We start from the raw sequence: 27,682 nt of genomic DNA on the forward strand, positions 1-27,682 counted from the left end.
GGTATAAAACTTTGATCTCATTGGGGTTGAACTTAGACGAAAAGCCAAAAAGCCAAGAACTCATTTTTTCCTGAGTGGAATCCTTCCGCCTTAATCTGGCATCCAGAGCTCTTCATCACGTGGGTGCTACGTCCCCTGCTGTCTTCCCCTTAAGGGGGAAGGGACTCCCCGCATCAGGCAGCAGTGTGCCCTTGTGACTTGGTCTTGTTCATGCCAGCTCTTCCGTGTGATGGTCTGTTCCATAAAACTCTTCTCATTCCCAAGCTCCCCTCGGGCTGCCAGGCAGGTTGCCTCTAAGTCCATGGTCCTCTGGCTCTCTAGTTCTAGGTCCCCGCTCGCCAGCCCTGCGTGCTCACCGTCATGCCCACTCTGTCAGAGTCCTTAAGTTTGCACCTTCTGTCGGGTCTAGCCCAACGTCTGGCACAGAGGGTGCTCCATAGCTGTTTGTAGAACAAATACGTGCTTGGGCCGTGATGGCAGCAACCCCCAGGAAGACTGTGGAAGCTAAAAGCCACCTCGTCTCCCCTTGGCCTATTGTCCCCTCACCCGAGGTGCCCCTCTGTCTGTGGAAGGTCTGAGAAGAGGTCATCCGTCCACACGTCCAGGAGTTTCACAGCCTGTCTTTGTGCTCAAGTTGGTGGGCACATAACACGTGTGTGGCCAGTGAGGTGTGACTGTTTACACAAGGCTGTCAGCTTCATGGATTAGCCTCCTCCTCTATAAGTCTGTGTCTACTGGGGGCCTCCACCGAGCCAGCCAAAGCCGCCCTAGACTTCAGGCTTGGAAGGCCTCCTCTGAGGGAGGGGACTTTGCTGGGCTCAGTTCAGACGCCTCTGGGACAGTGCAGCTGGATGTTGGACCAGGCCAGGGGCTGGGAACAGAGCTGGGGCCTGAGCAGTGGTTCTGGGGCCTCCAAAGCCTACAGCGGAGCCCTTGGTCTGCCCAGTGCAGCGGTGTGCATGCATCGGCAACCCAAGGTACTGGATGCCAGATCGAGACAGGGCCCCAAATTTCCTGCTCCAGCACCCTCAGATGAGGGCTCGGAGAAGGGAAGGGACTCGTCTAGGGTCAGAGCAAGTCAGAGTGGGGCTGGGACAAAGCCAGAAGCAAGCATCTCCCGTGCCACAGTGATGCTGGGCTAGAGGCCAGCTCTGTGTGCGAGTGCTCGGCTGCCTCTCTGCATTTGGATTTCTCTGGGCGGGCAGCTGCTAATCTCCTCACCCACCCGCAAGCCCTCCCTGGGGTCCTAGATGCTAAGTCTGTGTTCGCGTTCGCCCTTGAGCCAGCCGACCAGCATCTCCCGCCTCCTGCTAGTGCAAAGCTGCCTTCCTGCCTGCGGGAGTTCTAGTGGGACTGGCTGAGATGAGCGTGGCAGGAAGGGACTAGCAGGCAGGCCTGCCTTAGCAGCCTGTGTTCTCCTTTGCAGGGAAGTTCAAGCTCCTGGAGCAGGCCCGGGATGTGCGGGAGCCAGTGAGGTACTTCAGCAGCGTGGAGGAGGTGGCCAGCGTCTTCCCTGACCGCATCTTTGTGATGGAAGCCATCACCTTCAGTGTCAAGGTCAGTCCTTACCACACCAGCCAGGGTGCCCCGACACTGGTTGGAGGGTTGCCCTTAGGTAGAAAGTGTCAGTGTGGCTCCTGGCAGCTCCTCGACGGCATTTGGCCTGATGGGACCGTATCAGGAGAGTTAGGTGAATGACCCTGGCCTGCAGAACTTTCTGAAAAGGGGGTGAGGCAGGATTAAGTGTGTGTGAAGCATCATGCTCTGACTTCGAGACCTTTAGGGCAGCCTGTCCTAGCATCCACTGGTGTAGGGGTAGTGGTTGTTGGGGGGCTGAGGGGGACACAGTACTAACAGTCCCCCCGCTTGTGTACGGATCACCCTTTACTGTTTACCAACCCTTATCCGTCAACTCATTTCTCTTCACAGTAGCTTTGTTGAGTGGATGGAGCATTATTACTGCCCAAACTGTAAAGATAACGATAATACAAGTTCTCATTTATTGGATATTTTCCCAGTATGTCACTTTACACACAGCAGTCCTTTCAAGTGAGAGTTACTAGGGAGGCAGTGAAGGCCCCAGAGGTAGCTCATTCAAGGCTGCACAGCTGCTCTGGGGCCTCTCCAGGAGGGAAGGCGCGTCCCCGACCCCCTAGTCCAGTGGTCTTGATCAGGTTTCAGCCCAAAGAATGCTCGCTCCGCAAAGGGTGGCTTTCCCTGGGGCTCTGTCTAAGGCCTCCCCGCGTCTCTGGGCTCTGCAGGTGGTGTCGGGCGAATTCAGCGAGGACAGCGAGGTGTACAACTTCACGCTGCACGCGGGCGACGAGCTTACCCTCATGGGCCAGGCGGAGATCCTGTGCGCCAAGACCACCAAGGAGCGCTCGCGCTTCACCACTCTGCTGCGCAAGCTGGGCCGGGCTGGGGCGCTGGCCGGGGTGGGCGGCAGCGGCGGCCCCGGGGGTGCGGGGGCCACGGGCGGCAGCACCAGGGCCATCAAGGGCAAGATGCCCTGCCTCATCTGCATGAACCACCGCACCAATGAGAGCCTGAGCCTGCCCTTCCAGTGCCAGGGCCGCTTCAGCACGCGCAGCCCGCTGGAGCTGCAGATGCAGGAGGGCGAGCACACGGTGCGCGCCATCATCGAGCGCGTGCGGCTCCCGGTGAACGTGCTGGTGCCCAGCCGGCCGCCGCGCAACCCCTACGACCTGCACCCGGTGCGGGAGGGCCACTGCTACAAGCTGGTCAGCATCATCTCCAAGACCGTGGTGCTGGGGCTGGCGCTGCGCCGCGAGGGCCCGGCTCCGCTGCACTTCCTGCTGCTCACCGACACGCCGCGCTTCGCGCTGCCGCAGGGCCTGCTGGCCGGGGACCCGCGCGTGGAGCGCCTGGTGCGCGACAGCGCCTCCTACTGCCGCGAGCGCTTCGACCCGGACGAGTACTCCACGGCCGTGCGCGAGGCCCCGGCCGAACTCACCGACGACTGCGCCAGCCCGCGCCGTGCGCGCCTCTGTCTGCCCGCGCCCCCGCGCGCCCCAGCCCTCGCGCGCGCCCCCGGCCCGCCCGGCGATGGCGACCAGGAGTACGTGAGCCCGGACTGGGCGCCCGCGGAGATCCCCTACGAGGAGCTGTGGACGCACCAGGTTGCCGAAGGCCTCGCAGAGGGCCGGGCGCGGCCGCCCCCGGGGCCCGACCTTATCTCCTTCGCAGCCCCCGGGCCGTCCCTCCTGGAGCCTGAGGCACCGCCGCCTCCTGTCCCCCCCAAGTCCGAGGCGGTGAGTGGCCCTGATGTAGGCCGGAAGGGTGGGAGGCAAGGAGCTGAGCTGGGGGCTCGCTCTTCTCAGGGGACGGAGGTGGCCAGCCAGAGGCAAGTTCTCCTGAGCCCTAGGCTCCTGCTTCTGGAGTGTGTGACGGGATGGGGGGTAGGCAGGCGAAGGGGAGAAGAACAAGGGGAAAGACATAAGAGCATATTTGTAGTAAAGGATGCTAGAGGCTGTGGCATTGGAAATTCTGGAGATAAAGATGCTAGTAGGTCTTTAGCTTGAAAGAATTTGGGATGGGCTCTGAAGGTCCCACAGAACAGGAATCCTTTAAACTGATAAGAACAGATACTACACTTGATCTTTGCCAAAAGGCTGAGAAGCGATCCAGGAATCCTTTAAGTTGTAAGTGAAAAGAAGGTCCCATGATGGAATAAATCTAGAAATATGTAGTGATGATTCCTAACTCCCCCTCTCCTCACTTTGGAGCCACAGAACTTTGGTTTATTAAAGGCTCTGAGAAGTCCTGCACCAAGGAACCCTGTTTATGCCTAACGCAGAACTTCCCAACCATACTTGTCCACAGAAATGGGCTATAGCTATTAACAGCCCTGAGAGTCCACTTTGAGTATTTGACCTATAAAGAAGGGGTACAGATGGCAGATACTTGTCCTTCCCTTTCTTCTCCCTGTCAATACCACTTTCCTTTTCCTTTTTTTTTTTTTTTTTTAAGATTTATTTATTTGACAGGCAGAGATCACAAGCAGGTAGAGAGACAGGCAGAGAGAGAGGGGGAAGCAGGCTCCCCACCAAGCAGAGAGCCTGATGTGGGGCTCGATCCCAGGACCCTGAGATCATGACCTGAGCTGAAGGCAGAGGCTTAACCCACTGAGCCACCCAGGCGCCCCCCACTTTCCTTTTCCTTAAGGGACTAGGTTGACTAACCTGTTTTGATCTACTTCTGTATTCTCTTACACTCACGATGGATTTCCAAGGCCGTGGGAGATGGTGTATGTGGGCTCTCTCAGAGTGACAGGCTGGAGAGGCTACCAGGGGTGGGGTGGGTGAGTAGTTGGAGGTAAGGCAAAGGCAGTCTCATGGCAAAGGGTCAGGCCCAGACACCCTCCTCACCCAGCTGCTTGGGAAAGGGAGAATTAGGAGAGTCCACTGCTTGGGACAGGGCGTGGAGTCATGGCCTTCTGCTTGCAGGTGAAGGAGGAGTGCCGCCTGCTCAATGCCCCCCCTGTGCCTCCCCGGGGCGGCAATGGCAGTGGCCGGCTCTCGGGCAGCCCCCCGGTGCCCCCACGGTTCCCCAAGCTGCAGCCTGTCCACTCACCTAGCTCCAGCCTCTCCTACTACTCATCTGGCCTCCAGGATGGGTGAGCCCCTGCCTTCTCTTGGTGCTGGGTCCTCCTGAGGGGCACTGAGGAGGGGAATGGCCGGGAGAGGGGAGCCAGAGCCAAGGGAGGAAGAGTCCAGGCCTGCCGTTCAGAGCGGATGGGCCGCTGCTTTGCTTTCCACCTTCCTGCTTCAGCTTGTTCCCGGCGAGTGGATGGGAACCCTGCTCAGGTTCCCTCCAGCCTGGGATCGGCCACAGGGACTGCTCCTTGCTCTATTAAAGTGTTTATGTAATTCAGTTTAGTTTAATTTTTCTTGGGGTGGGAGAGGCTGGAAGACAGACATGGGCAGACCCGGGGCCGGTGGGGAGGTGGTGGTCTCGGGCCTTGGGGGCTGGGGCGCGAGCAGGCATTCCTGAGATCCGAGTGGCAGTCTCTGGCCTGGCGGAGCACTGTGCTGTGCCCTAGGAGCCTGTGGCGTTTCCCTCTTGCACTGGCTTATCTTTCCGTGCGTGTCTTGCTCTCTGCCCACAGGACAGGTTCCCGCAGCGGCAGCGGCTCTCCGTCCCCGGACGCCTACTCCCTTTATTGCTACCCGTGCACCTGGGGAGACTGCAAGGCGGGCGAGTCGTCCAGCCGCCCACCCCCGGGACCCCTGCCCTCGACCACGCAGCCCAGCCAGGCCGCCCGGGCCCTTGCAGAGCCTCTGAGCAGTCGAGCCACCTCCCTCCTGGGGGCTGACACCCCCGTTCAGGCGTACCACAGCTGCCCGCCTCTGCTCAAGCCCTCTCACCCCCAGAAACGCTTTGCTCCGTTCGGAGCTCTCAACCCCTTTTCGGGGCCTGTCTACTCCTCAGGCCCTTCAGCAGCCTCCTCTTCTGGGCCCACCACCAATGCGGGTCCCCTGGCTACCTCCAGCCCTGCCTTTTCCCCAGGCCCAGGCTCCCCAGGCCAGGCCTATTCAGCTGCTCCCCCCTCGTGCCCCACCTCGTCGTCCTCTTCCTCTGAGTGGCAGGAGCCAGCCCTGGAGCCCTTTGATTCCTTCGAGCTGCGCCAGGGCAGTTCCCCGGAGCCCGAGCTGTTGCGCTGTCAGGAGCCCAGAGCGGTGGGGGCTCCCTGCCTTTCGCCACTTGGACCCCCCAAGGCCTTTGAATCCGAAGGTTTGGTGCTGCGGCAGGTCCCCACCCCGCTGTCACCGGTGGGCCTGCAGGGGCCTGAGGCAGGCGGAGCACGGCTCCTTCTGCCCCAGGGGCGCCTGGAAGGGCCTCCTGCCAGTCCCCGGGAGGGGGCTGCAGGCTGGGGAGGCCGGGATGCCTCCTCCTGGCAGCCCCCTGCTGACCTGTCTGCGCTCTCCCTGGAAGAAGTCTCTCGAAGTTTGCGTTTCATTGGTCTCTCGGAGGACGTGGTGAGCTTCTTTGCCAGAGAACGCATTGACGGCAGCATCTTTGTGCAGCTTAGCGAGGACATCCTGGCCGATGACTTCCATCTCACGAAGCTGCAGGTCAAGAAGATCATGCAGTTCATCAAAGGCTGGAGGCCCAAGATCTGAGCCTCCCAGCTCACGGCTGCACAGCTGGGACGCTGGCCTGGAGGCCACGGGGGTTAGCCACGGGTCTGCGGGGGGACAGTGGGCCCAGAGCAGGTCCTCCTGCAAGGAGAATCCGTGCCAAGACTGAGGCAGCCAGGTGGCCCCTCTGAGGGAATCCAGGGGAGACACACTTGGAAAATGGGGGCATCTGACCTTTGTTCTGAGAGGCACCGGTGTGCCCCTGGGCCCGGGGACACATTGCTGGGATTCCCACGGTGGCGGGATGGGGTGTCAGAAGCTGGCCAGCATGGTGACCCGACATCCTCCCCCGCCCTTGTGGAGAGTGTCAGACATCTTGCACTTCTCAGGCTTGTAGGTTCAGGTTAGAGACAAGGGCAGACGGGCCATCATTTAAGCACAAATTCCCCAAGTGCCCCCCCCGCCCCCGTGCTCTGTGGGCTTTTGGCCTTGGCCACCCCAGAGTCTGGGGGCCCTTCCTGTATCTCTGGGATGCCCTTCCTTTCCCCTTGTATGAACTCAGGCCCTGGCCCCAAGCACAGGTGTGTCAAGCCTGTGTCGCTGTGCCTCAAGGCTCTGGCTCAGGGCGCTGGTTGGCGGGGGAGGACTCCGGAAGAGCACAGCTCTGCCGCTGACCCGCTCACCTAGCTAGGGAGGCCGATGTTCTAGACGTCTCTAGCGCCCCCGCTGCTGCCTTCCGTCCTGCGGGTTGGGTCGGGTCTGAGGTTCTCACTCCCTGGAGAAGCGGGTAGATTGAAGTCTGCTGCTCCTGGATTGTAGCGGCAAGTGGCCTCCAAGCACTCCCACTTCTGCCCGGCTCCTGCCCCCTTCACTGGGCTCCAGCAAACACCTGGTGTCCTTCTCTGGTCTGTCACTGGCCCAGGTGGGATGGTTGGGAAAGAGAACACCGTGGCCTGGGAAAACCGGCTTTCTCCTTGCTCCTGGAGCCTAGGCCTCCTGCGCTTGTGCCTATGCCTGTCAGGTCTCTGGGGCCTGGAACCGGGCGTGGCAGTCCGCTGGCACCGGGAGCAGGCTGGCCGCTGTGTCCAACCAGCCGTCCCCCCACCCCCAACTCTCCCGGTCCCCCTTCCCCCGCCCCCCGGGGCTGCACTAACTCTCCTCATGCCACTAGCGGCAGGCCCCAGCCGGACCAGCCTTCTCTTCTGCCTTACCTAGCCTACCTACCTAGATATTTATTTGCTCCATTTTCCTCTGAAGTATAGTGAGGCCACGCTGGTGCTCGCGCCCTGGGCAGTCGCCTCCCCTCGGGGCCAAGGGGAGTCCGGAAGTAGAGCACACACGCTGATGCTGAAGCATTGGGCTTCCCTGCCGATCACTCTGTGAATCCTCAAGGACTCGTGAAATAAATGCTAGAGCACTGAACAGGAGTCGGGGGGCAACTCTGGGTGTCGACCCTCTTCCTCTGGAGGGCCCAGGGGACCGGCAGGTACAAGGCATGAGCCTCCAGGCAGGGGAGGACTTTGGAGTGGGGTGTGCACGTGGCCCACTCCTGGGTTCCCTTCCGAAAGCCCCTCCTCAGCCCCTCCTCAGCCCCTCCCCTACAAGAACCTTCCATCTCTCACCAGCGTTTCAACCCAATTCCTAGTGCTGCTGACTGGAAAGCTCCCTGTCCTCAGCTGGCGCCCAAGTTTAAGTTCCTGCACTGACCAAACGGCTGCCTGACGCCCTCCCAGAGCCCCCATTTAGAATCCCGTTAATGGCTCTGCGTAGAGCATCCGTTCCCTATTTCCTACTGGTCATCTGAAAATCCCAGCACACAGGTGACTTGGTTTTAGGGTTTGGCTTCGCAGCACCTGGGAGTGGTCCGTGGAATCGGCACGAGGCTCTCTGTCCACGGGTCCCAGCAAAGCTGGCGCCAGGGGTCGGCGAGGCACCGGCACGTGGAACAGAGGCAGGAGCAGTGGGTCACGGCGTACTGGGACTTCAGTTCTGCACACGTGTAGTGTGGGCCCCTCCACCAGACTGGGCAGGAGCCCCGAGGCTGCTTCCACACACCGGGGTCTGCTGCCCCTGGCACAGGATCAAAGGGACTCCCCGGCCCAGAGGGCACCGGGAGGGCAGAGCGCCAGTGGGTTGGCCGGGCACTCCTTGAACAGCTCACCATGTGGTCTCCGGTGATCCACCCATTCTCCCATGCTCAGGGTCAGCCAAGACGAGCAGGATCTACTGGCCAGGAAAATAGTCTCTCCTCTGCTTCACTCCAGTGTTAACATCCCAAGAGCACATGAGTCCCACTACGAAAAGCACTGGGTGCCATGGTACCATGAGGCATTACAGTTTGGGGAAGGAGGTCTCTTACAACCTGGCCTCCAAGCCTGTGGCACTTCAGCTGCTCTGTTCAGTCAGGCCTGTCTCCCAGGGCAAGAGGAAGCCTGCTGGAGCAGGTCTATACGGCCAGGTTCCGAAGGCTTTAGTGCGTTAAGTCCCCCTTTATCATCACGGTCTCTGTCTCAAGGGGCTGTCTAAAACTATCCCAACACATTCACACCCAAAAAGCCCAGGGCTTTATTCTAAATCCTTGAAGGGAGGGGGCTTAACCCAGAAGGACACAGAAGAAAAAGGAGCAGGGAGGCAGAGAGGCTGTTAAGAGTTGGTTTTTATTGTTATCGTGTACGTGGCCGGGTGCAGAACTGCCCGGGGCCACCCCTGGCCACCCCCAGCCCTGGCGGAGCCCGCAGCAGGATGGCTCTGGAGCCAGCTTTCGGTGTGGCTCACGGGCTCCTGGCATGAAGTGCAAACATTCATAGCCAGACTCCACCAGGAGGGAGAGAGACTCTGTCCTAGCTGAAGGCACTTTAATCAGGACGCACACCCAGGGCCAGAGCTCGCCTGCCTTCTGGTTACGCCGATGCAGCCAGACGCCGCTCTGCTGGCAGCTGGGTGAGGGGCCGGAGCAGGGCCAAGGGCCCGCTCACTGGTAGAACTTCTTGTTAGGGCTGTTAGCGTGATCGATGAGCAGCTGGCACGGGGTGAACTGTTTTCCGTAGGCGGCCTCGTACCTCCTGAGCCGGTCCACTACCTTCTGAGCACCGTACAGATCCACGAAGCGGAAGGGCCCTAAAAGGAAAGACAGGACCTGCTGCAGGAGACGGGACAAGCTCTCGGACAGAACAAGCTGCCTGCCCTGCCCAACCCGCAAGACCAACCTCCGAGACACGGGGGGAAGCCGAGCCCGAAGACCGCGCCGATGTCTCCCTCTGTGGGTGTGGCCAGGATCCCTTCCTGCAGGCACATGACCGCCTCATTCACAAATCTGGTCACCAGGCGGTACTGGATGTCTTCGTCGGAGGAGCTGCCAACAGGGAGAGACACTCAGGTAGATGAAGCGTCCCGGGGAGGGACGCAGGAGCTGCGGCTGCAGAAGCGAATGGCGCTCCGAGGGCCAGCCAGTCCGCAGCTCGCGATGGTGCAGAGACGAGCCCGCGGGAGGGCAGCTCTGCTCCGGGAAAAGGTGGCTCAGAGCTCATCGGCCTAAGTAACCAGAGGCTGGCAGCTAGCGCAGGGCTGGGCAGAGCAGACAGAATCTCCTGCCACCAGCAGCTGTCAGTTACGAATGACAGAGAGGGTCTGGCGGGGTGAGAGGGCCCAGGATGCCAGGTTTTCTATTGCCCTCCAGACCTCCAGAGGGAAGGCTGGAGCAGGGGTCTTTCCGAGGCTCAGCTGTAGTCTTGACCCTGACGCGGGGCAGAAAACGAGATGGCATGTGGAAGGCAGAAGGGTTCTGGTCAGTTAAGGGGAGTAGCAAGGAGAGCTGGAAGAGGGTGGAGCAGCTCTGGGCTGAAGAGAAACCGGTTTCCGCACTACAAGCTACTGAAGTTAACTCACACTTCAGACTTTGGGGGCACCTTCAGACTTGCCAGAATGCCATCCATGTCAGAATTCACATTCTTGTTCTTCACACCCTCCTGATAGATGTAAAAGCCCTTCCCAGATTTGCGACCTAAAAGAAGCCAGAGAGGGGAGAATGACGGGATCTCAGAGCTCAGGCCTGCGGATTCTCTTCTCTCCTAGTCTGATGTACGGCTCCAGCCTCTCAACTGTATCCCTGCATGTGTCTGTCTAGCTAACCCTAGAGATTTCACGTTTGTCCACAAGGCTGACAAAGAAAGAAAAATGATCTTGTGTTTCTTGGGCTTTCAAGTCTGTGGATGCGGGTGGGAAAGAGCACTTGGGTGAGCTTTCCTTCCAGCCATTATGCAACACCAGGGCCTAGTAGACGCCCCGGTCCTAGGGTTGCTTCTGCTGCTCCTTTGCCGAGACAGAAAGCCAGCTCTGGCAGGCCTCAACCACGTGCTCTGTGCTCAGAGGGGTCACCTCCTCCACACAGGTGGCCAGACAGCACGGTAAAACCTGGGGGCCGAGTCTGCTCCCGCAGGATCACAGGTGTGTGAGAGGCCTTGGGCCAGATGAAAATGTCGGGCTTGCACACCCTGGCCAATGGCAGGGCCTCAGGCCAGGGTTGTCATGCAATCATTTAAAAAAAACTCCCCCTGATGTGGGCTCAATGTTAGGAAAGACTCTCGCCCACAGGCCTTCTGGAACTGTGTGTCTCAGGAAACTCTGCTCTCAGAGTGTTAGTTTTCTCTGAGGCTACTCACCCAGGAAGCCCCTGGACACCATCTGCTTCAGCAGTTCTACGCTCCCACCTCCAAACCGCTCCCCGAAGGCTTTGCCCAGATCTTCTGACACGTGTTTTGCTACATCCACACCCACTTCATCGACCAGTGTGGCAGCACCCACAGGAAAGCCAAAGCTTGTGGTGAGGGAATCCAGCTTCTTGGGCTCAACTCCTTCCTGAGTGGGAGGTAAGCAGGGACCTTAGAGGAGGAAGGCATTCCGGACCCTCTGCCAAGGGCTCCCCATGCTGGCCCTCTGGCACAGGGCCGGTCCGACACCCGCTTCTCTCCGGGGTGCCACCTGGCCGGGCCCAGGACTAAGGCCGGCCCACTCAGGGAAAGCAAAGGAGGTTTGGGAGCCACCGGGGGAAAGTCTGGGCCTTCCCTAACCCACAGCACTTTAAGGCCTGAACAACTTCAGAGGTGAACACACTATTCATTTCCTTCTTGTCTGCAATTCGGACCCTCAGCAGTGATGAGATTCCATGGCAGGCGGGCGAGGTTTCTCCACAGCTGGGAGCAGAGATCGCCCCCCGGAGCCTGTGCCTGAGAAGGCACCCCCAGAGGGGTGCGTGCAGAAGCTGCTCCAGGACCAACCAGACCAAGCGGACCTGTCTGTTCTGGGTGGTTCCGGCCTCTAAGGGAGGCAGATGCTGTGCAGAGCACTGTCAGGAGGCGTCTGGTCCTAGGGAGCAGTGAGGGGAGTGAGGGAGCAGAGCTCAAATTCTGCCCACTGTAGGGCAGCAAAGGCCGTGATTTTCCACCATGGTGTGGAAGGATCAGGCACAAAAGGGCCGCCTTGGAGAAGAGCCTGGACTTAAATGTATTAGAAGGAAGCCTGTTCACCTTAGCAGTACCAGTGTGGAGGACTGGTTTAAGAAGTGGGAGACGCTGCCGACATTCCACGAGCAGCACTGACCTGTAGGATTCTGAGGACTTCAGACATCATGGGTGCGAGACACCTGGTGGTGTAGAAGCCAGGTCCATCCTGCCAAGGGAGAGAACGTGAGCTCGCTGGCCCCTCCACTGTGGGTACGATGCAAGGCCAAAAGAAGGTTCTCTTCCCCACGTGTCCTCTCAAATACAAGGTGATTTATATTCCCAAACAGAATCATCAAAATTACATGGCAGTGGAAGCCACAGCCAAGGCAGCACGGCTTGAACCAAAGAGCACAGCAGAGGGTTTCACAGCCACCCGCAAGTTCTGGAAGGGCTGGGAGAACCGGCCACATCCCAGCCACTCCCCCTCTCAGACACTGACTCAGCAGCCCAGTCCGCACCACACACAACCAAGGGGAAATCCTACTAAAAGGTGACCTATTTGCCCCAGAACAGTCATAAACCTGAAGGTATAAGGAATCTGTGCAAACATTCACAGCCAGACTTCACTGGGAGGGAGACTCTGTCCTAGCTGACGGCACTTTAATCAAGGCGGCACACCCAGATCTGCCGCTCTGTTACACAACTCCTTACTTTAACTACAATGATGACCTTCCCCTGCTTGAGCCCAACGGCTACGGCCGAAGCGGTTGTGTCCTTAGATGTCTTGTCGGTAGTGATGATCTCTAGCAGCTGCATCTTGTCCACAGGAGAGAAGTAGTGCATGCCGATCACCTGCACGGGGAACACAAAGCCACCGGCTCGAAGACCGTGGGGAGGGAAGCGGACAGCACTCCGTGTTTTGGTAGGAAAGCAAGGGAAGTCATCTGAGTAGTTTGGCTCTGTGGTTCTTTCCTAAAAAGCTCAGTATTCTCAGAGGGCTCACTAGAATCTTCTTCCAACTGCTTCTAGGGCAACATATCCTACTAACAATTAATGCCAAAATCACAGCTAACGACCCAGTTAGACTCATCAGGGAAGAATGAATGAAGGTTCCACTCCCATTACTGACACTGGGGGCTTAGAGGGCCCACTGTTTTTGAGATGGGGGAGGCAGAGGTAGGCAGAGGAACCCATTAATATGCTGGACTGTCAGAGATGTATCTGCTTTTTACACACGTGGGTCTCACTACCAGGGTACTGGGTTTAAATAACAACAACGTTCAGGGATGCCTGGCTCAGTTGGTTCAATGTCCAACTCCTGATTTTGGCTCAGGTCATGGTCTCGGGTCATGAGATCAAGCCCTGTGTTGGGGTCTGAGCTCAATGGAGAGTCTGGGATTCTCTCTCTCCCTCTGTCCCTCTCCCCAACTCCCACACTCTCTCTTTTTCAAATAAATTAATCTTAAAATTATCAGTTCAAATGCACCTGAAGATTCATTAAACCAATGATTCTCAAAGTGAAGCGATGGGACAGCAACATTAGCATCGCCTGGGAAACTTGAGAACTACAAATTCTCCGGTCCACCCCAGATCCAGATCTACTGAATGAGAGGCTAGGGGCAGGGCCCAGGACTGTGTTTAAGAAGTCTTCCAGGTAATTCTGATATATGCTGAAGTTCAGAACCTCCTCCTCAAGTTAACAATTAGACAGTCCTCCCAACTGAGCTGCTGTGGGAGAGAATGATTTAATCCTAAAACTGGTAGTTTTGCCCCTCTTACCCTTGCGTTAGCTGTAAGCTACAACTAATGATAACTACCAGTTGCTGACTGCTGGCTACCCACTGTTCTTTAATGCCTTTGCCATTTATTCCTTACATTTAACCCATCACTCTGTGAACTAGTCAGTCTTATCTAGATGAGGGGAAAAGAGTCACCAGGAGGTTAAGACTGGGAGCTCAGGGTCCCTTAGTGAATGGCAGTGGGATTCCATCGCAGCTGGCCCGTTCCAAAGCCTGCCTACTCTCCATTACATAATGCACAGGTCACTTAAATGTTCCATGAACTTACCAAACCTAAAGTTGCTTCTGAACCCGAAACTGTTCCTTAACTTGTGTCTAAACTATTTAAAAAGACAGGACCTGATTCAGAGTCAGTACTTATGAGCGAAAGGAATTAGCCTTTACAACATATACTTAGACACAGTAAAATGCACAGAACTTAAAATGTTCATTTCGGTGATTCTGACAACTGCACATACACTCGTGGAATCACTACCCCAAGCAAAATCTGTAGCCCTCAAGAAAGCTATGCCAAAGGGGACCAACCTGTCCTGGATAAGCAGGTGGCTGGTCGCCCTCCCCGTACCCATCACTGTAATTTTATGCAACACAGGGAAAGCAGGTGACGGAAGCTATCCTCGGTCTCTGGAGGCCAGGACTACAAAGCATGATGCTTTTCCCGCTCCACTGGGAAAACGGGAAGTTAGCATCAAAGATTCTCCGTCACGGACTTGAATGCTGCCGTGCTCTGACTGAGGTGACATGGCCAGACTGTCTGCCTTTATAGTGTTCTTGTGTCTTTCCTCGTCTTTCCTCAGCATCACTCTTCTCCCTGTGACCTTTTCCTGACATCCCTGAACTTGTCTGTCAGGCCCCGCATCGCTTCCAATCCGAGGTGTGCTTGGAAACAAGCTTACCCTGCATTCGCGAGCTATTAGAATAGGAACAAACAGACTTTTTTTGTTTTCAATACAAGCACCTGTCTGAACAATTTTGGCTGCTTATGAGTCTTCTATGTTTCCTTCCTACTTCCGGCTGGCTCTGCTTAGCTGAGGCTAATTGCTAACCTCCAGGGAGGTGAGGTGTTTGATTTCTCTCCGAGCGATTTCACTTTCCCTGGGTGACTGGTAGACAGCAGAAGCCCAAAGACACATTTCCAGTCATCATTCTAAACACTCACTGAAAGTGCTACCCTGGGTAGAAGTTCTAAGTGAACCTACAGGTGGACACACCTTGCCACCCCGCCTGATCTATTCCTGGATGTGGAACTGGAACCAAGCCTGTCTTAGACCGTCACCAGTGTCTGCTCTGTAGCTGAAGTGATATTTTGGAGTACCCCTCTTATTTTAAGGGCCTATCTTTATTTTTTAAAATTTAAAAAGATTTTATTGTTTTTAAGTCATCTCTACACCCAACATGGGGTTCAATCACAACCCTGAGACCACGAGTCACATGCTCTACTGACTGGGCCAGCCAGGTGCCCCTTGGGCCTATCTTTAAATACCTAATTATAAAAACGGTCCACTTTATAGTCTGAACCTAAAAAATAAGAGCTGTTAAGGATGCAAATCACCTATTAAAGTATATTTTGGTTGTACTTCACCCCGTATCTCACAGCGGTCACGGTGTTAGCTGCTCTGTGCCCAGTTTTGGGGAAAACGTCATCACCCCTCCATCCCACAGTCCACACCAGGCCCTGCTAATGCTCTAAGCCTTTCTCAGGGAAAGACTTCAGGGTCTTCCCTCTGCTCAGAATTTACCTTCTCAGGTCTTTTGCTGACAGCAGCTATTTCATTGATTGGGAGAGCGGATGTGTTACTGGCAAAGACACAGTGATCTGGAATCACCTGCAGGGGAAAAGCATTGAAGAATGTGTCCCGTAAGCCTGGGAGAAGACTGGAGCCCGGAGCAGAGCTAAAACGTGAAACCTGGGCCTGGCCCCACTCCCCCCACAACCACTCAGACAGGAGATACTATCTGGTGACATTTACAACCGCCCAGCCCTTCTGTGATGGGAAGGGTGTTGACCTGGTTCTCTTTCCCATTCTGCCACCTACTAGTTCTGGCTCAGTGTCCTAATCTGGGCGACTGCATCTCAGCAGTTTGGTAAATGAGACCTCAGATAAATACTGAATAGATAACCTTGAGTCAATTCTTGTTCATTTCAAGATTCAGCATGCATATCAGTCCCTCTTGTTTGGATCTGCTCTCGAATCTGAAAGCTGACAATCCCCTTACACTTTACCTTCCTAAGAACCAGCCACAGCACCGCGTGCCCAGCTCATTTTATACCGGGTGCTGTTAGAAAACTGCACCACTGTAATTAATCTACCGCACACGAATCCTATTAACTGTTCTCTCTATCATCCTGGAGAACAATCTCTAATGTAGAACGTCTCAGCATTCTGTTCACGATCCCAAACTACTCATGTTTTTATTCAGCTGCGTGCACAAACAAAATGGGAAGGCACACCTGTCAGATCTGTGCATACCGGGACAGGCAAAATCCTAACACAGGAGATGGAGTCAAGGTTCAAGATACATGCAACACCCTGAAAAGCTGAGTGTAAAGTGACAGCAATTGTAATGGGGACAAAGGTAGAATACCGCATTAAGATTCTTTTAAAAAGAAAACAGGAAAAACCTAAAGAGGCTCCTGCTGGACAAAACCTGGCTCTGGAGGCGCCTGGGTGGCTCAGTGGGTTAAGCCTCTGCCTTCAGCTCAGGTCACGATCCCAGGGTCCAGGGATCGAGCCCCACATCAGGCTCTCTGCTCAGTGGGGAGCCTACTCTCCACCCCCACCTCTGTCTGCCTCTCTGCCTACTAGTGATCTCTGTCAAATAAATAAATAAAATCTTTAAAAACAAACAAAAAACCCCACAAAAATAACCTGGCTTGGCAGTCAGCTTGTGTAAAGGCTTTTAGGATTTTAGCTCGTCAGAAGTGTGAACTGAGAGCAGAGCATGACTGCAAGGAAGTCAGGAGCCTCAAGCGGCAGGTCTGCGTGGTGGGGTGTCTCACGCCAGTGAGGACATCATGAAGAGCAGGCCAATGTCTCCAAAGGCCGCTGGACTCACTCCAAAGGCCTCCCTTCCTGACTCACGTTGGGCTTTCCTGCAACCCAGATGCAGAGCCTAGTTCCGCCCTTCTGAATCTCGTGACTTGCCTTTACAGGAGCGACACTCTGAGCTCCAGACCTTAAGAAGCCCTGATTTTTTGTCCTTCTGGAAGCCAGAGGTCAACACTGTAGCGTCTGCTCAGAGTCTGCCCTTCTCTCGATCGGATCCCTCTCTGTCCCCTGATCACTAGTTTCCCTGCTGCTAGAACTGACACACCCTTCTCCATGCCCGGGGTCCCAAACCCAGATTTTCCAAATGCAAAGACCATCAGCTCGTCAGCTGGTCAATGGTCTTCTCACCATGCTGCCTGTGTCTGCTTTTACTTCTTGCCAGGATCTACCAGCCGCGGGCTCAGCAGCGCCCTCCAAGCCCCCCGGAACAACACCTACCTCTCTGCGCCTTAATGCCACTCGGCACAGATGGGATACGAATCCATGCGGCTCTTCTGAATGTTCCCCCCAGCTGAATCTACGTTACCCTCTGTCAAAAGATTTCCCAGGGCATGGATTCCGAAGCAGAAGCTGTCCCAAGCACAACTGCTTGTCGGTAGTGTCTCCACAGGCTGAGAGCGTGGCAGAGCAGGGCCCGCCCTCACACAGAGGCCTCTGTAAGAGTAGGGCACCGGGAGAGCTGCCGAGCCAGTGGCATTTCGTGTACCGTCAGGCCCCGGTTCTACCTCATACTCATTCCTATCTTTGTTCTCCTCTGGGCTCACTCTTTACACCATCCACAGGCACCTGTTTTGCACACAGCATGCAGAGCACTCGCGATCAAGACCAAGGCACCATTTCCACAAAGGAAGCATCTGAAACCTGCCTGGGGAGAGAATTTCTCCCCTGTGTCCTGTGCTGGCTAGACCTGCAGAAGTTTAGTTACGGCTTGTAGCTGACCCTGAATGTTAAGACAGCTGGCTACACTCCAAGAGGTCATCTCTATGTCCAGTGACCCAACTCCCACAGAACACTAACGAGCTTTGTGCTACTTGATTTTCTTACCTCAGGACTCAGATTTGACCTTTGTAACCTATGTACTGTGCATGGGTTCACAGAAAAACTGAAAGGTCTGGACATGAACAGCTCTATAAAAAGAACCATGAGTTTCCTTTTAAAAAACCTATCTCTGTGTCCTCCACTGCTAGGCTACGATTCAAGTACAACAGGCCTCCGACTTACCGCTTCCACTTCCTTTAGCACTCGGTGCTTAAGACTAAGGTCCTCAAAAACAGCTTCAATCACCATGTCAGCTTTTTCAAAACCCTGGTAATCGAGCTGCCCAGTCAAGTTGCTGAAAATGGAGTCCCTTTCAAACGATGTTAGAGCCTTCTTCTTCACTTTATCATTTAATCTAGAAAAAACACAGTCCCAGTCAGAAGGGAAGACGGGAAACTTAACATTTGTGGAGCACCCACGGGCCCGACAGACACTGTGCTGTGTTTTTCATCAGCTCTGTGAGGCAGTTCTGTTACTCTGCTCTGAGGGAGAAGAGTTGCTCAAATAGGCTCAGAGGGACATGTGGTCAAATGGCAGGGCACCAGGCCAAAGGCAGGTTGGCCCCAAGCCCACGTTCTTTCTCCAGTGAGAGACTTCTACGTGTGAAACTTACCTAAACTCTATCACTCATCAAGCATTTAAATTTGCCAAGAGGAGTACACAAATACTGGAATGGCAAGAGAGAGAAGCAGCTCTGGTAACTCTCTACCTGTAACAGAGGAAACACCCAACACGTGTCCTAGACCACAGGGACATGCACCTCATTACACACCATCCTGTTACTCTGTAACTGTAATCTTCTGGAGAAGAGAGAGTGAGCACTGTTTCTTATATTCTTAATTTACTTTCCAGTTGGCACATATTAAGTGGCATATTATATTGATTACATAAAATATTGACTCAAGGTTTCTTCCTGCCCATAGGGAGATAATAAAAAGGATTCCTACTATTCAGACGTTTAACGGATTACTTTTCAGTGCCAAGAAAAACAGGCTCTCTTGGGTTATAATCTGACCACACTTTCAGAACGACTGACCTAGAATTTTCCTCTGAATGAAGAATGAAGCTAAATCCCATTCACTAATAAAAGAAAAATTAAAGCCACAAGGTAAGTTCAAAGTATTCAAAGTCTTAAAAGTCCAATCTCTTGGTTTTTGACAACGATGTCAGGAGTTAGCAAACCCGATGCTTGTCGGAGTTCAGAACATTATTAGTCACTCTAAGGCCTAATGAAACTGTTATCAAGAGAGGATAGGAAACGTGTCACAAGTCAGCAGTGTGGTGAGGGGCAGTCGCCCGAGCCCCAGGCTTCTGAGACACAAAGGGAAAGCTGGAGCACTGAAATCCAAAAGAGACAGGGGGTGGAACCCATTCTAGAGCAGCAATTTCCCATTTCGGTGACCGTATGAGATGATGTTTGGGGGTGCGTACAGGCTAGTCTCAGGGCAATGCTGTTAGTGAGCACAGGCCCATTTTTTTTTTTCTTTTGGTCACAAATCTTTTACTCAACTCCTTGCTATCTTACAATAATCTGCCAAAATGATTAAACCTGCCACATCTTGTATAGCGTTACAGTAGCAACATTCAGAGCCTCCCTGCAGAAAAGAGGTCAAAATGGGCTGAAGCTACATAACCCATTTGAGAAACAACAAAAAAGCTGACTGAAGGTGCCTCAAAAAGCCTCTGCCTTCGGCTTGTGTCCTGATCCCAGCTACTGGGATGGAGCCCTGCACTGGGCTCTCTGCTCAGTGGGCGGTCTGTTTCTCCCTCTGCCCCACCCCACCCCCGCTTGTGTTCTCTCTCTCTCTCTCTCAAATAAGTAAATAAATCTAAAACGAACAAAAAAACAAAACAAAAAAACCTCATTCAACTGGAAGTCACACGTAGCCAGCTTGTCCACTACACTGAAGCACAGACCTGAGCTGGAACCGGTTTCTAGTCTGGCTAAGCGGCTGCTCAGTTTCTCCCCCTCTGTAAAACAGGCAGCGAGTGGGAGGAGGGAAGGGGAAGGTGGGGAGGAGGGAGAGTAATAGTCAGTTTTTATTAATTCAGAGGTAAGATGGAGACACAGTCTCAGACATGGTGGAACCAAATCTGTTTCCTCCTTCTCTACAGTATCGCCAGCCAAGAAACAGAAGGTTCAAGAGTTTTGACCCCAGCCCCACCTTCAACGTGCAGTTACGGCACATTTCCTTCCCCAAGGTGGTGCTGTTTCAGTGTTCCATAACAGTATGACAGTGAGATGGAAACCATCAAAACTCACAAACACGAGAATTTCTAGTCCTGATACCAAAGCATAAAATAAATGGCATTTAAAAATATCTGATGGTTTTCTCTTCCACAGACATTACAGATTCCAATGATGTTAATGGTTTCTAATATGCGCAATAAAGTAAAGGTGAAGGAACTAGTGTCTCTAAAAATCAAAGGCAAGAGCTTAACTACGGAGCATCCAGTACTCACCATGTTCAGGAAAAAGGAATATGTAATGGCAAAAAACAAACAGCATTCTGCTGACAGAGGCAGACAGTGGGCTTACCCTTTGAACACCTGTTGTTGTCCTCGGCCCAGCCCGGCTAGTGTAGCATCTTTAAGTATGGTCCTCAGGCCCTTATCCACAGAGACCTGGGCAATGCCGGCTCCCATCAGCCCTGCACCAAGAATGGCTAGGTGCCTGGAAGGAAAGCATGAGTGACTTTTGGTAAACTAATCATTTCAGTAAAAGTGGGAGATCGTCCAAGTTATTCAATAAACCAATGAAAGTGGGCATAATAATAAGGTATTTTAAATAATTATTATCTGTAAAAATCTATACCTACCTATAGATTTTATCTATTAAAGAATTCTAAAGATTTTAATCTATAAATAAGGTTTTAAAATCATTTCTAATCTGTAAAAAATTTAAATAATTTTTATTTTTAAAAACTGACTTTCAGGGGTGCCTGGGTGGCTCAGTGGGTTGAGCCTCTGCTTCTGGCTTGGGTCATGATCCAAGGGTCCTGGGATCAAGCCCCGCAACAGGCGCTCTGCTCGGTGGGGAGCCTGCTTCCCCCTCTTTCTCAGCCTGCCTCTTTGCCTACTTGTGATCTCTGTCAAATAAACAAATAAAATCTTAAAAGAAAAATTGACCTTCAGATTTATTTATTTATTTATTTATTTTTAAGAGAGGGAAAGCAAGAGAGAGCATGCAAGCACTTGAACAGTGTGGGGGTGGGGGAATCTCAGCCAGGCTCCACGTCTAGTGCAGAGTCCAACACCCGGATGAATAAAATCTTCAAAAAAAAAAAAAGAGCAAACAGATAAGGAATTTAAATTATCGAAGGTGAGGGGAAGAGCCTAGAGACAGAAGTGGAGGAAGCAGAGGCATTACTGGCAGTAGGGAAAACAAGAGGATACCTTTTCTTCATTTCGTTAAGGTGTTTTTTGTTGTTTTTTTGTTTTTAAGTAATCTTTCACCTAACATGGAGCTCAAGCTCGACCCTGAGATCAAGAGTCACGCGTTCTTCCTAAGGCAGCCAGGCCCCAGTTCTTCAAGTTCCCTTAGTCAATCTTCCGTTCAACCTATCCTGCCTTGGGTACCCTAGAGTTAATTCATAGCCTTTTTCCTCAACTTATTCCCCAAGTGAGGTCAACTCTTAGATCACCCTTATCTGTAAATGCTTACTTAAGGATATCTCATTCAAGCTTGGAAGTGTTCTGTTACAGTATTCTTCCGTATTCTGGCTGTTTTTGGGGGCGGGGAGGAGAATTTTCACAAGCTTAAATACTTTGTCCTCATTTTCTTATTTCTTATGTGAGACTCATGTGGATGTTGCCTGTCTTTTTTATGTATTTGGTATAATAACACCCTACCCAAATGGCATTATATGCGAGCTGCCTATGATAGGAAGAGGTATATGTGGACAGGAGTAGGAGTCTGGAGTGGCTGACATTATAGATTCTGTAATTTAAGAGGCCTCTCCTCAGCTGCAAGGTAGTTTCTTTAACTGATGCCATTTTTTCATAGATGGAGGGACGGGGGTAAAGGGGTAGGATGGCGGAGAGGTAGAAGTTGGTGTGTGTTTTACAGTTTTGTAATTTTGCAGGATCCAGTATCCTTCTCTTCTTCTCTCTTCCTGCTTCCTTTTTTTAAAAAAAGATTTTATTTATTTAACAGAGATCACAAGTAGGTAGAGAGGCCGGCAGAGAGAGAGAGAAAGAGGAGGAAGCAGGCTCCCCGCCGAGTAGACAGCCCAATGTGGAGCTCAATCCCAAGATCCTGGGATCGTGACTTGAGCCGAGGGCAGAGGCTTTAACCCACTGAGCCACCCAGGCGCCCCCTCTTGCTTCCTTTTCCTTCCTGTTGTAATAAAGTTTCCCTCTTACATAATTAGAAGTTGGCAGCATATTTGTCTTCTATTTGTGCCGCGCATGGGGAAAGGGTGGCTGTGCTGTCCTTGCTTCTGTCTGATTATTGTAGAATGTATGCAGAGATGGCGACTTAGGGGGCCATCTTATTCTACCGCAGCATGAAGCGATTAACCTCACCCATTGAATGCGAGATACTGCCACGTTGGTGGAACAAACTCCACAGACAGGTACTGACTGCCCTGATCAACATGCGTCCTGGAGAAGCAGTTACGGTCACAGTTCATATTCTATTTGGAAATTAGCCCTCTGGCCTTGCATCGTATTTGCCTCACCCAAATTTCTTACCGGTTTTACTTCTATTTTGGATTGTAGTTTCATTAAAGATGAAGGGTGGAGAAGGCAGTAATATAGCTGCTCTGAAAGCCCTCACAGTAATTCATATAGAGCAGTGAGACTCAACCTTGGCATTACCAACATTCTGGATTAGATTACTGTAATTCACAGGCCTGTCCCATGTACTGTAGGATGTTTAGCAGCACCCCTGATCTGCTCACTAAATGCCAGAGGCACCTGTGGGAACCAAAAATGCTTCCAGACATCATCAAATGATCCTTCGGGGGCAACATGGCCCAGGCTGAGAACCACTGAGCTAGAAGGTGAAGTCAGGGGCATTATGAAATTAAAATGCTGAAGAGCTTTTGGGCAGCACAGCACCGAAAGGCTTGCTGCAAAGAATGACGTGAAACAGGCAAGTAGAACCTTAAGTGTTTAGGTTGTAAGCTAGAAGGACAAGCTTTAACAGTCAGAATGAGACTTTTTTTTTATTTTTTAGGGAGAAGAAGTGTGAGTCCCCAGAGATGGTATCTCAAGTCACAGGGAGACACAAGATCATTAAACAGTGCATAGTGTGTGTGTTTGGTGTGGGAACATGGGCTATAAGCCAGATTTCTAGGGGACATCAATAGCAGACAAGAAAGCCTCTATAGGAGCCATTAGATAGGCCTGGAGAAAACTCAGCACAGGCGGAACTTTGAAAGCCAGTAAGTTCTTAGTAAGAAAAGGGATCTAAGGTGCTCAGGAGAGAAGAGGTACATGGAGGCAAGACAGAAGGTATGAATTTAGCTCTGTAGTGAAACCTACAAGAGCTCCCTAGGTGGAGTTTAACTTACTTTGCTTCCTTCTGTGGTGTTCCAAATTTATTCTTCTTACACAGGACCTGACCATGATAAAGTCCCATCAAGGCCTTTGATTCTCTGGTCATTGCAAGCTCTCCAAATTTCTGAGAAGTAGAGGAGAACAAGAAAAGGTAGAACTTCAGAGTCTCAGTGATGGGGGTTCCTTTGGTCGGGTGTCCCTACAGAGCAGAGGTAACACATGCGGAGCCCTGGTGCTCTGGGGGCCTGGGGTGTCTTCTCACCAGCGTACTGTTCACACTACTGCTTTGGAAAGGGTCAGGACACATCTGAGCTCTCGCATACTCTGCACCAGAGGTGGCGGTAACCAACCTTCTTCGTGGAACTAGAGTGTCAGGGCCAAAATGGACCCTTCACAGTCCTCTGAACCAACTCTCATTTTGAAGACTGGGAAGAGGAAGCCCAGAGAAATTAAGTCACCATGCCACCTCAAGTGGCAGAAACGGAACTCACACTGGGGGGTAGGGCTCCCAACTCTGGATCTCTTTCGCTAAAGCAGGCTGCCTGCAGGACACCTGCCACTTTGAAAACTACCCTTATGCTTACAGAGGGCATTGCTCAAGAATCCGAGATTTAGAGTCTGGGTTTGACAGACCGGATTTGAATCCTGGCTCTGCCATTTCCCAGTTGTGAAGCGTAAGCAACCCAGTACAAGAAAGGTTTTCTCTTGAACTTGTCCCTGAGCTCTTGAGACACCTGTCTTATTATCAACGAACAGTCATTCTTCAATGATTGCTTAAAACTTAAAAACAATCCAAACCTCTTAAATCCACAATACCACCAACTCGTTGGAAAAGTGGGAAGAGGTGAGGCTGGTTCATAGGCCCCTCCGTGTCCTTTAAGTGGCTACACAACATTTCCTTCCATTCTCTGATTCAGCAAAGAGAGGCTGGCCTTCAATGTCTTAAAGCTAGGCCCTAACAAGTAAGAAACCCATTTTTCTATCAATATATTGATTTTATTACAACAAAATCAGCCCAACCCAACTCCGGAACATAAACATCCCAGTGATTCATTTTGAAAGGATTAGAACTCTTCTCTTCCTAGTTAAGCTCTCGTTACTGAGGGCAAGTTCAAACAGCTGAGACCACAAAGGTGTTCTTAACAACCACTCACTGAGATTAACCCTAAGAAATGATAATCACTGAAGAAAAACATTTCAGGTAGGCTTTGGGTACTTTTTCTTTTTTTAGCTTTACACAGGGTTTTAGATCTTGAGTTTCTTGAATCTATAGTAACAAATGGGAAGGAAGAACTTTACCTGAGATTCAGAGAGATAGCCAGCTTCGTTCCCTTGCTCAATTCCAGTCTTTACTGCCTGTAAAACACATAAATCACTTGTTCATTATTGCAAGGGACTGGCCAGACAGATGTGGACTAACACTTAGTAAAACTGCTAGTTTGTGAATCTTTTTTTTTAAAAGACTATTTGACAGAGAGAGAGAGAGAGACATCGAGAGAAGGAATACAAGCAGAAGGAGAGGGAGAAGCCGGCTTCCCACCCAGCAGGGAGCCGGATGTGGGGCTCAATCGCAGCATGAGCTGAGTGAAAGGCAGACGTTTGACAACTGAGGCACCCAGGTGCCCCTAGTTCATCAGTCTTCAAAGATTAAGTCAAAAGTCTGGAATCGAAATAACAAAGGTGACAGGACTGAGTGGCTGCTTCCTTGAAGAGGCTCCTGCTTTCCGGCTTCTGGAACTGTGCTCAAAATGCCTGCCCTACCTGGTACTACTTTTTTTTTTTTTTAATTTATTTTTTATTTTCAGCATAACAGTATTCATTATTTTAGCACCACACCCAGTGCTCCATGCAATCCGTGCCCTCTATAATACCCACCACCTGGTACCCCGACCTCACACCCCCCGCACCTGGTACTACTTTGTCTTCATCTGTTCTCTACCACTTTCCAGGGCTCAGGTCAAATTCTATGAGGCTCTTCCTCATTTCTCTGCCTTACAGTGACTGTTGCCTCCTCTTGTACATTTAGCAATCTTCCTCTGACCCAATTACCTGGCAGTCTCATGCCGGCATCTTGCAGCCCGTACACTGCGCTCACCTGGCTCACCGCGGATACACGGCGGATCTCCCCGGCCCACACTGGGAGATGGGTGAGGGAAGGGACGCATGCGTCCTATTTTATGCATTTTGCTGTCTTTTCCTCAAAATACATTTGCTGGCTGATTTATTCTCCATATTCGAAGTCTTAGATTATAAGCTCTCTTGATCTTAGACTTTCCAGACTGAAGACTTTCTAAGTTTTAAAGTCTACCTTTAGACGGAAGTTCTTAACCCTGTATACTTGCCCTCCCTGACCTTTTTCAGAACTTCACTACACCTTTTTTTAGAATTCTGACAATGCGGAAGTCAAGGAGACATTTTCGGTACTGGCAATGGTTTCAAACTAATTCGTTTCAACTACCTCTTAACTAATGCCCAATATTTTACTGGTTTTGTTATACTGATGTAACTTTTTTCCTGGCTTGTAACTGGTACTTTTAAACTCATTATGCCCGGCACTCATTATTCCTAAAATATAATTTTATAAGCCATCATAGTTTGCTTTATTTTTAGTGAGTACTGTAACAGAATTAAAAACTTTAGTATAGGGGTGCCTGGGTGGCTCAAGGGGTTAAGCCTCTGCCTTCAGCTCAGGTCATGATCTCAGGGTCCTGGAATCGAGCCCTGCATCGGGCTCTCTGCTCAGCAGGGAGCCTGCTTCCCCCATCTCTGCCTACCTCTCTGCCTACCTGTGATCTCTGTCTTTCAAATAAATAAATAACATCTTAAAAAAAAAAAAACATCCCAAAAACTTCAGTACCGGCAGATCCAGTTCAGAACGGCAATAAAGAATACTGCTCTACACAAAGGGAGGAAACATGAGAAATGGAATATGGGGTGAAGACTCACATCAATTATTTTCAGAGGTGCAGGATAGAGGCCTTTAGTCTGTTTTCGTACTTTTTCTTCCACCTTTTTGTAAATCTGTTGCCTGACAAATGGAATACTCATGGCATATGACATCAATTCTGTAAAAGAAAACGCTTTTATGTACTTACTGGAAAAAGACTAGCTTCCCTTATTAGTTTGTTCTATAAACTCCATAAAAAGGCAGTAATTGTAGCTATCTGAAAGAACTTTACTTTGATATACGAAATCCAAATTGCAACCCAAGGCACTTCTATACACGTGGTTTAATTAGCTGATAAGTGCTAAGCATTATGCTATTCCACTTTAATATTAATGGTTCAAATTTTCCAAGATAAAATTAAAAATAAATGGCTGTAACCAACCAGTGTAAGGTTTAGGACTTGATCACCGAGCAGAGTTGTTGTACTCCTTCAGAATGACTCTATGCTTGGTGTAAATAATGCATTTACCTCTTCCCCAATTCTTATTTCACAGCAAATAAAATGAAACTCTCTGGAGAGAACCTCTGCCTTTGTTCTTTAATAATGACACTCACTGTCTATTAATCCCTTGTCTCTCTTTATAGAGATTTTCTTATCAGACAGTCCTTTGGCAAAAGTAACTGCAACTTCTTCTAAGTATTCAATTGTCCGCTCCTCTGCAGGTTTTAATCCTGGTCCTGTAAAAATGAACAGAAAAGATTGGAGTGTAAATCACTTTCAGCACAGCTTTCCATGTTGGACTAGAAACTGGTAAGTGGCAAGTCATCAACTACGGACTCAAAGAAGGGAAGTAACACTGAGCAAAGGTGCAACAATGTGCTCTAGATAGAAAACAAGGTCTTAGGTCCTAGCAGTCTGGCTTCTATTTCTGAGTAGGATGTAGAATATCTCATGAGGCCCGTATTCTTACTGCAAAACTGTGGACAAAAATGAACAACTTGTAAAATTACACATTTGTAGAGCTATGAGAGAGTGGTGGAAGCACCGAGGACCCTACGAACTAAAATTCCAGAGCCGGAAGAGCCTGTCTCAGGTGAGCTGACAATTGCTGGGTATTTTCTCTCCTGAGGATATGTGTTTCTTCTGGGCATGGGCTAAAGATTAGACTACTTGGCTTAAACAGAAGGATGCTCCTCAGGGCAAATGAAATGATCAGTTTTGGGAGGTCAAAGACAATAGATCAGAAGCTAGAAGAAACCAAATGCAAAGCTAGTCTTCCTCATGGAATAGTCATGAAATTCTATGGTGGTGTAGGGGGTTAGAAGGGCTGGGTCAAAAAGCTAGAGGGCAATCCCTCACACTGTCAGGACAATTAGCACATAAAGTACTTCTACAGAGAAAGGAGCATGCCAAGAACATGCAACTCACCTTCTACTCTAATGAAAGCATCTGCTCTTATCTAACTTGCTTGAGGCAAGAAACTAAAGAGCTAGGCTCCAAAAGTCCAAAAGCTATTTTTACAGGGTCATGAAAACAGGCATCTAGGTGGCTCTCAATCAAAAGCCTGTAAGGAAGTGGTGGCTGGGGGTTGAAAAGGCAATTTTGTACAGTCTTGTGGTATGTAGGAAACAAAATAGTGGGAGGAGGCCGAAGCAAACAGGTAAACACTTTCTCCCTTAAGACATGTGCTCTCTTGTGAAAGTATGTGAAAGAGGATGAGAAAGAACTGAGCCCCAAACTGCCAAGTGGTGAGAGTGCACAGGGCCCACAGAAGTCACAATGAGCCTGTAGGGAGGCCAATGCCACTGGAATTTGTGAAGCAGAATCCTGGAGGGTACTTGCTCCGCGAAAGGAGAGCTCCAG

The 27,682-nt window shown here is 51.4% G+C and overlaps 2 protein-coding genes and 1 pseudogene across 3 annotated transcripts in view; 1 reads left to right on the top strand and 2 right to left on the bottom strand.

The window, feature by feature from the left end:
• GAREM2 (GRB2 associated regulator of MAPK1 subtype 2) overlaps positions 1 to 7,523 on the top strand; it is a 14,832-nt gene extending 7,309 nt beyond the window's left edge. For both annotated transcript variants that reach the window (XM_059405281.1, XM_059405282.1), the window contains 4 exons: positions 1,427 to 1,557; positions 2,262 to 3,272; positions 4,467 to 4,636; positions 5,129 to 7,523. In XM_059405281.1, the coding sequence (XP_059261264.1) occupies positions 1,427 to 1,557; positions 2,262 to 3,272; positions 4,467 to 4,636; positions 5,129 to 6,143 (2,327 nt within the window). In that variant the 3' untranslated portion in view covers positions 6,144 to 7,523. The remainder of the gene's footprint in view (positions 1 to 1,426; positions 1,558 to 2,261; positions 3,273 to 4,466; positions 4,637 to 5,128) is intronic.
• LOC132022952 (U2 spliceosomal RNA) lies at positions 3,525 to 3,644 on the bottom strand (annotated as a pseudogene).
• Positions 7,524 to 8,739: 1,216 nt separating the features above from the next.
• Positions 8,740 to 27,682, bottom strand: part of HADHA (hydroxyacyl-CoA dehydrogenase trifunctional multienzyme complex subunit alpha) — a 47,464-nt gene continuing 28,521 nt past the window's right edge. The window contains exons 8-20 of the mRNA XM_059405283.1: positions 26,434 to 26,556; positions 25,878 to 25,996; positions 24,231 to 24,287; positions 22,946 to 23,055; positions 19,966 to 20,100; positions 17,610 to 17,781; positions 15,078 to 15,164; positions 12,251 to 12,391; positions 11,697 to 11,765; positions 10,760 to 10,955; positions 9,987 to 10,101; positions 9,308 to 9,453; positions 8,740 to 9,218 (exon numbers count right to left, since the gene is read on the bottom strand). Coding sequence (XP_059261266.1) covers positions 9,073 to 9,218; positions 9,308 to 9,453; positions 9,987 to 10,101; positions 10,760 to 10,955; positions 11,697 to 11,765; positions 12,251 to 12,391; positions 15,078 to 15,164; positions 17,610 to 17,781; positions 19,966 to 20,100; positions 22,946 to 23,055; positions 24,231 to 24,287; positions 25,878 to 25,996; positions 26,434 to 26,556 — 1,616 coding nt within the window. The 3' untranslated portion in view covers positions 8,740 to 9,072. The remainder of the gene's footprint in view (positions 9,219 to 9,307; positions 9,454 to 9,986; positions 10,102 to 10,759; positions 10,956 to 11,696; positions 11,766 to 12,250; positions 12,392 to 15,077; positions 15,165 to 17,609; positions 17,782 to 19,965; positions 20,101 to 22,945; positions 23,056 to 24,230; positions 24,288 to 25,877; positions 25,997 to 26,433; positions 26,557 to 27,682) is intronic.

Source organism: Mustela nigripes, chromosome 7, assembly GCF_022355385.1.
Source record: "Mustela nigripes isolate SB6536 chromosome 7, MUSNIG.SB6536, whole genome shotgun sequence".
NCBI lineage: Eukaryota > Metazoa > Chordata > Mammalia > Carnivora > Mustelidae > Mustela > Mustela nigripes.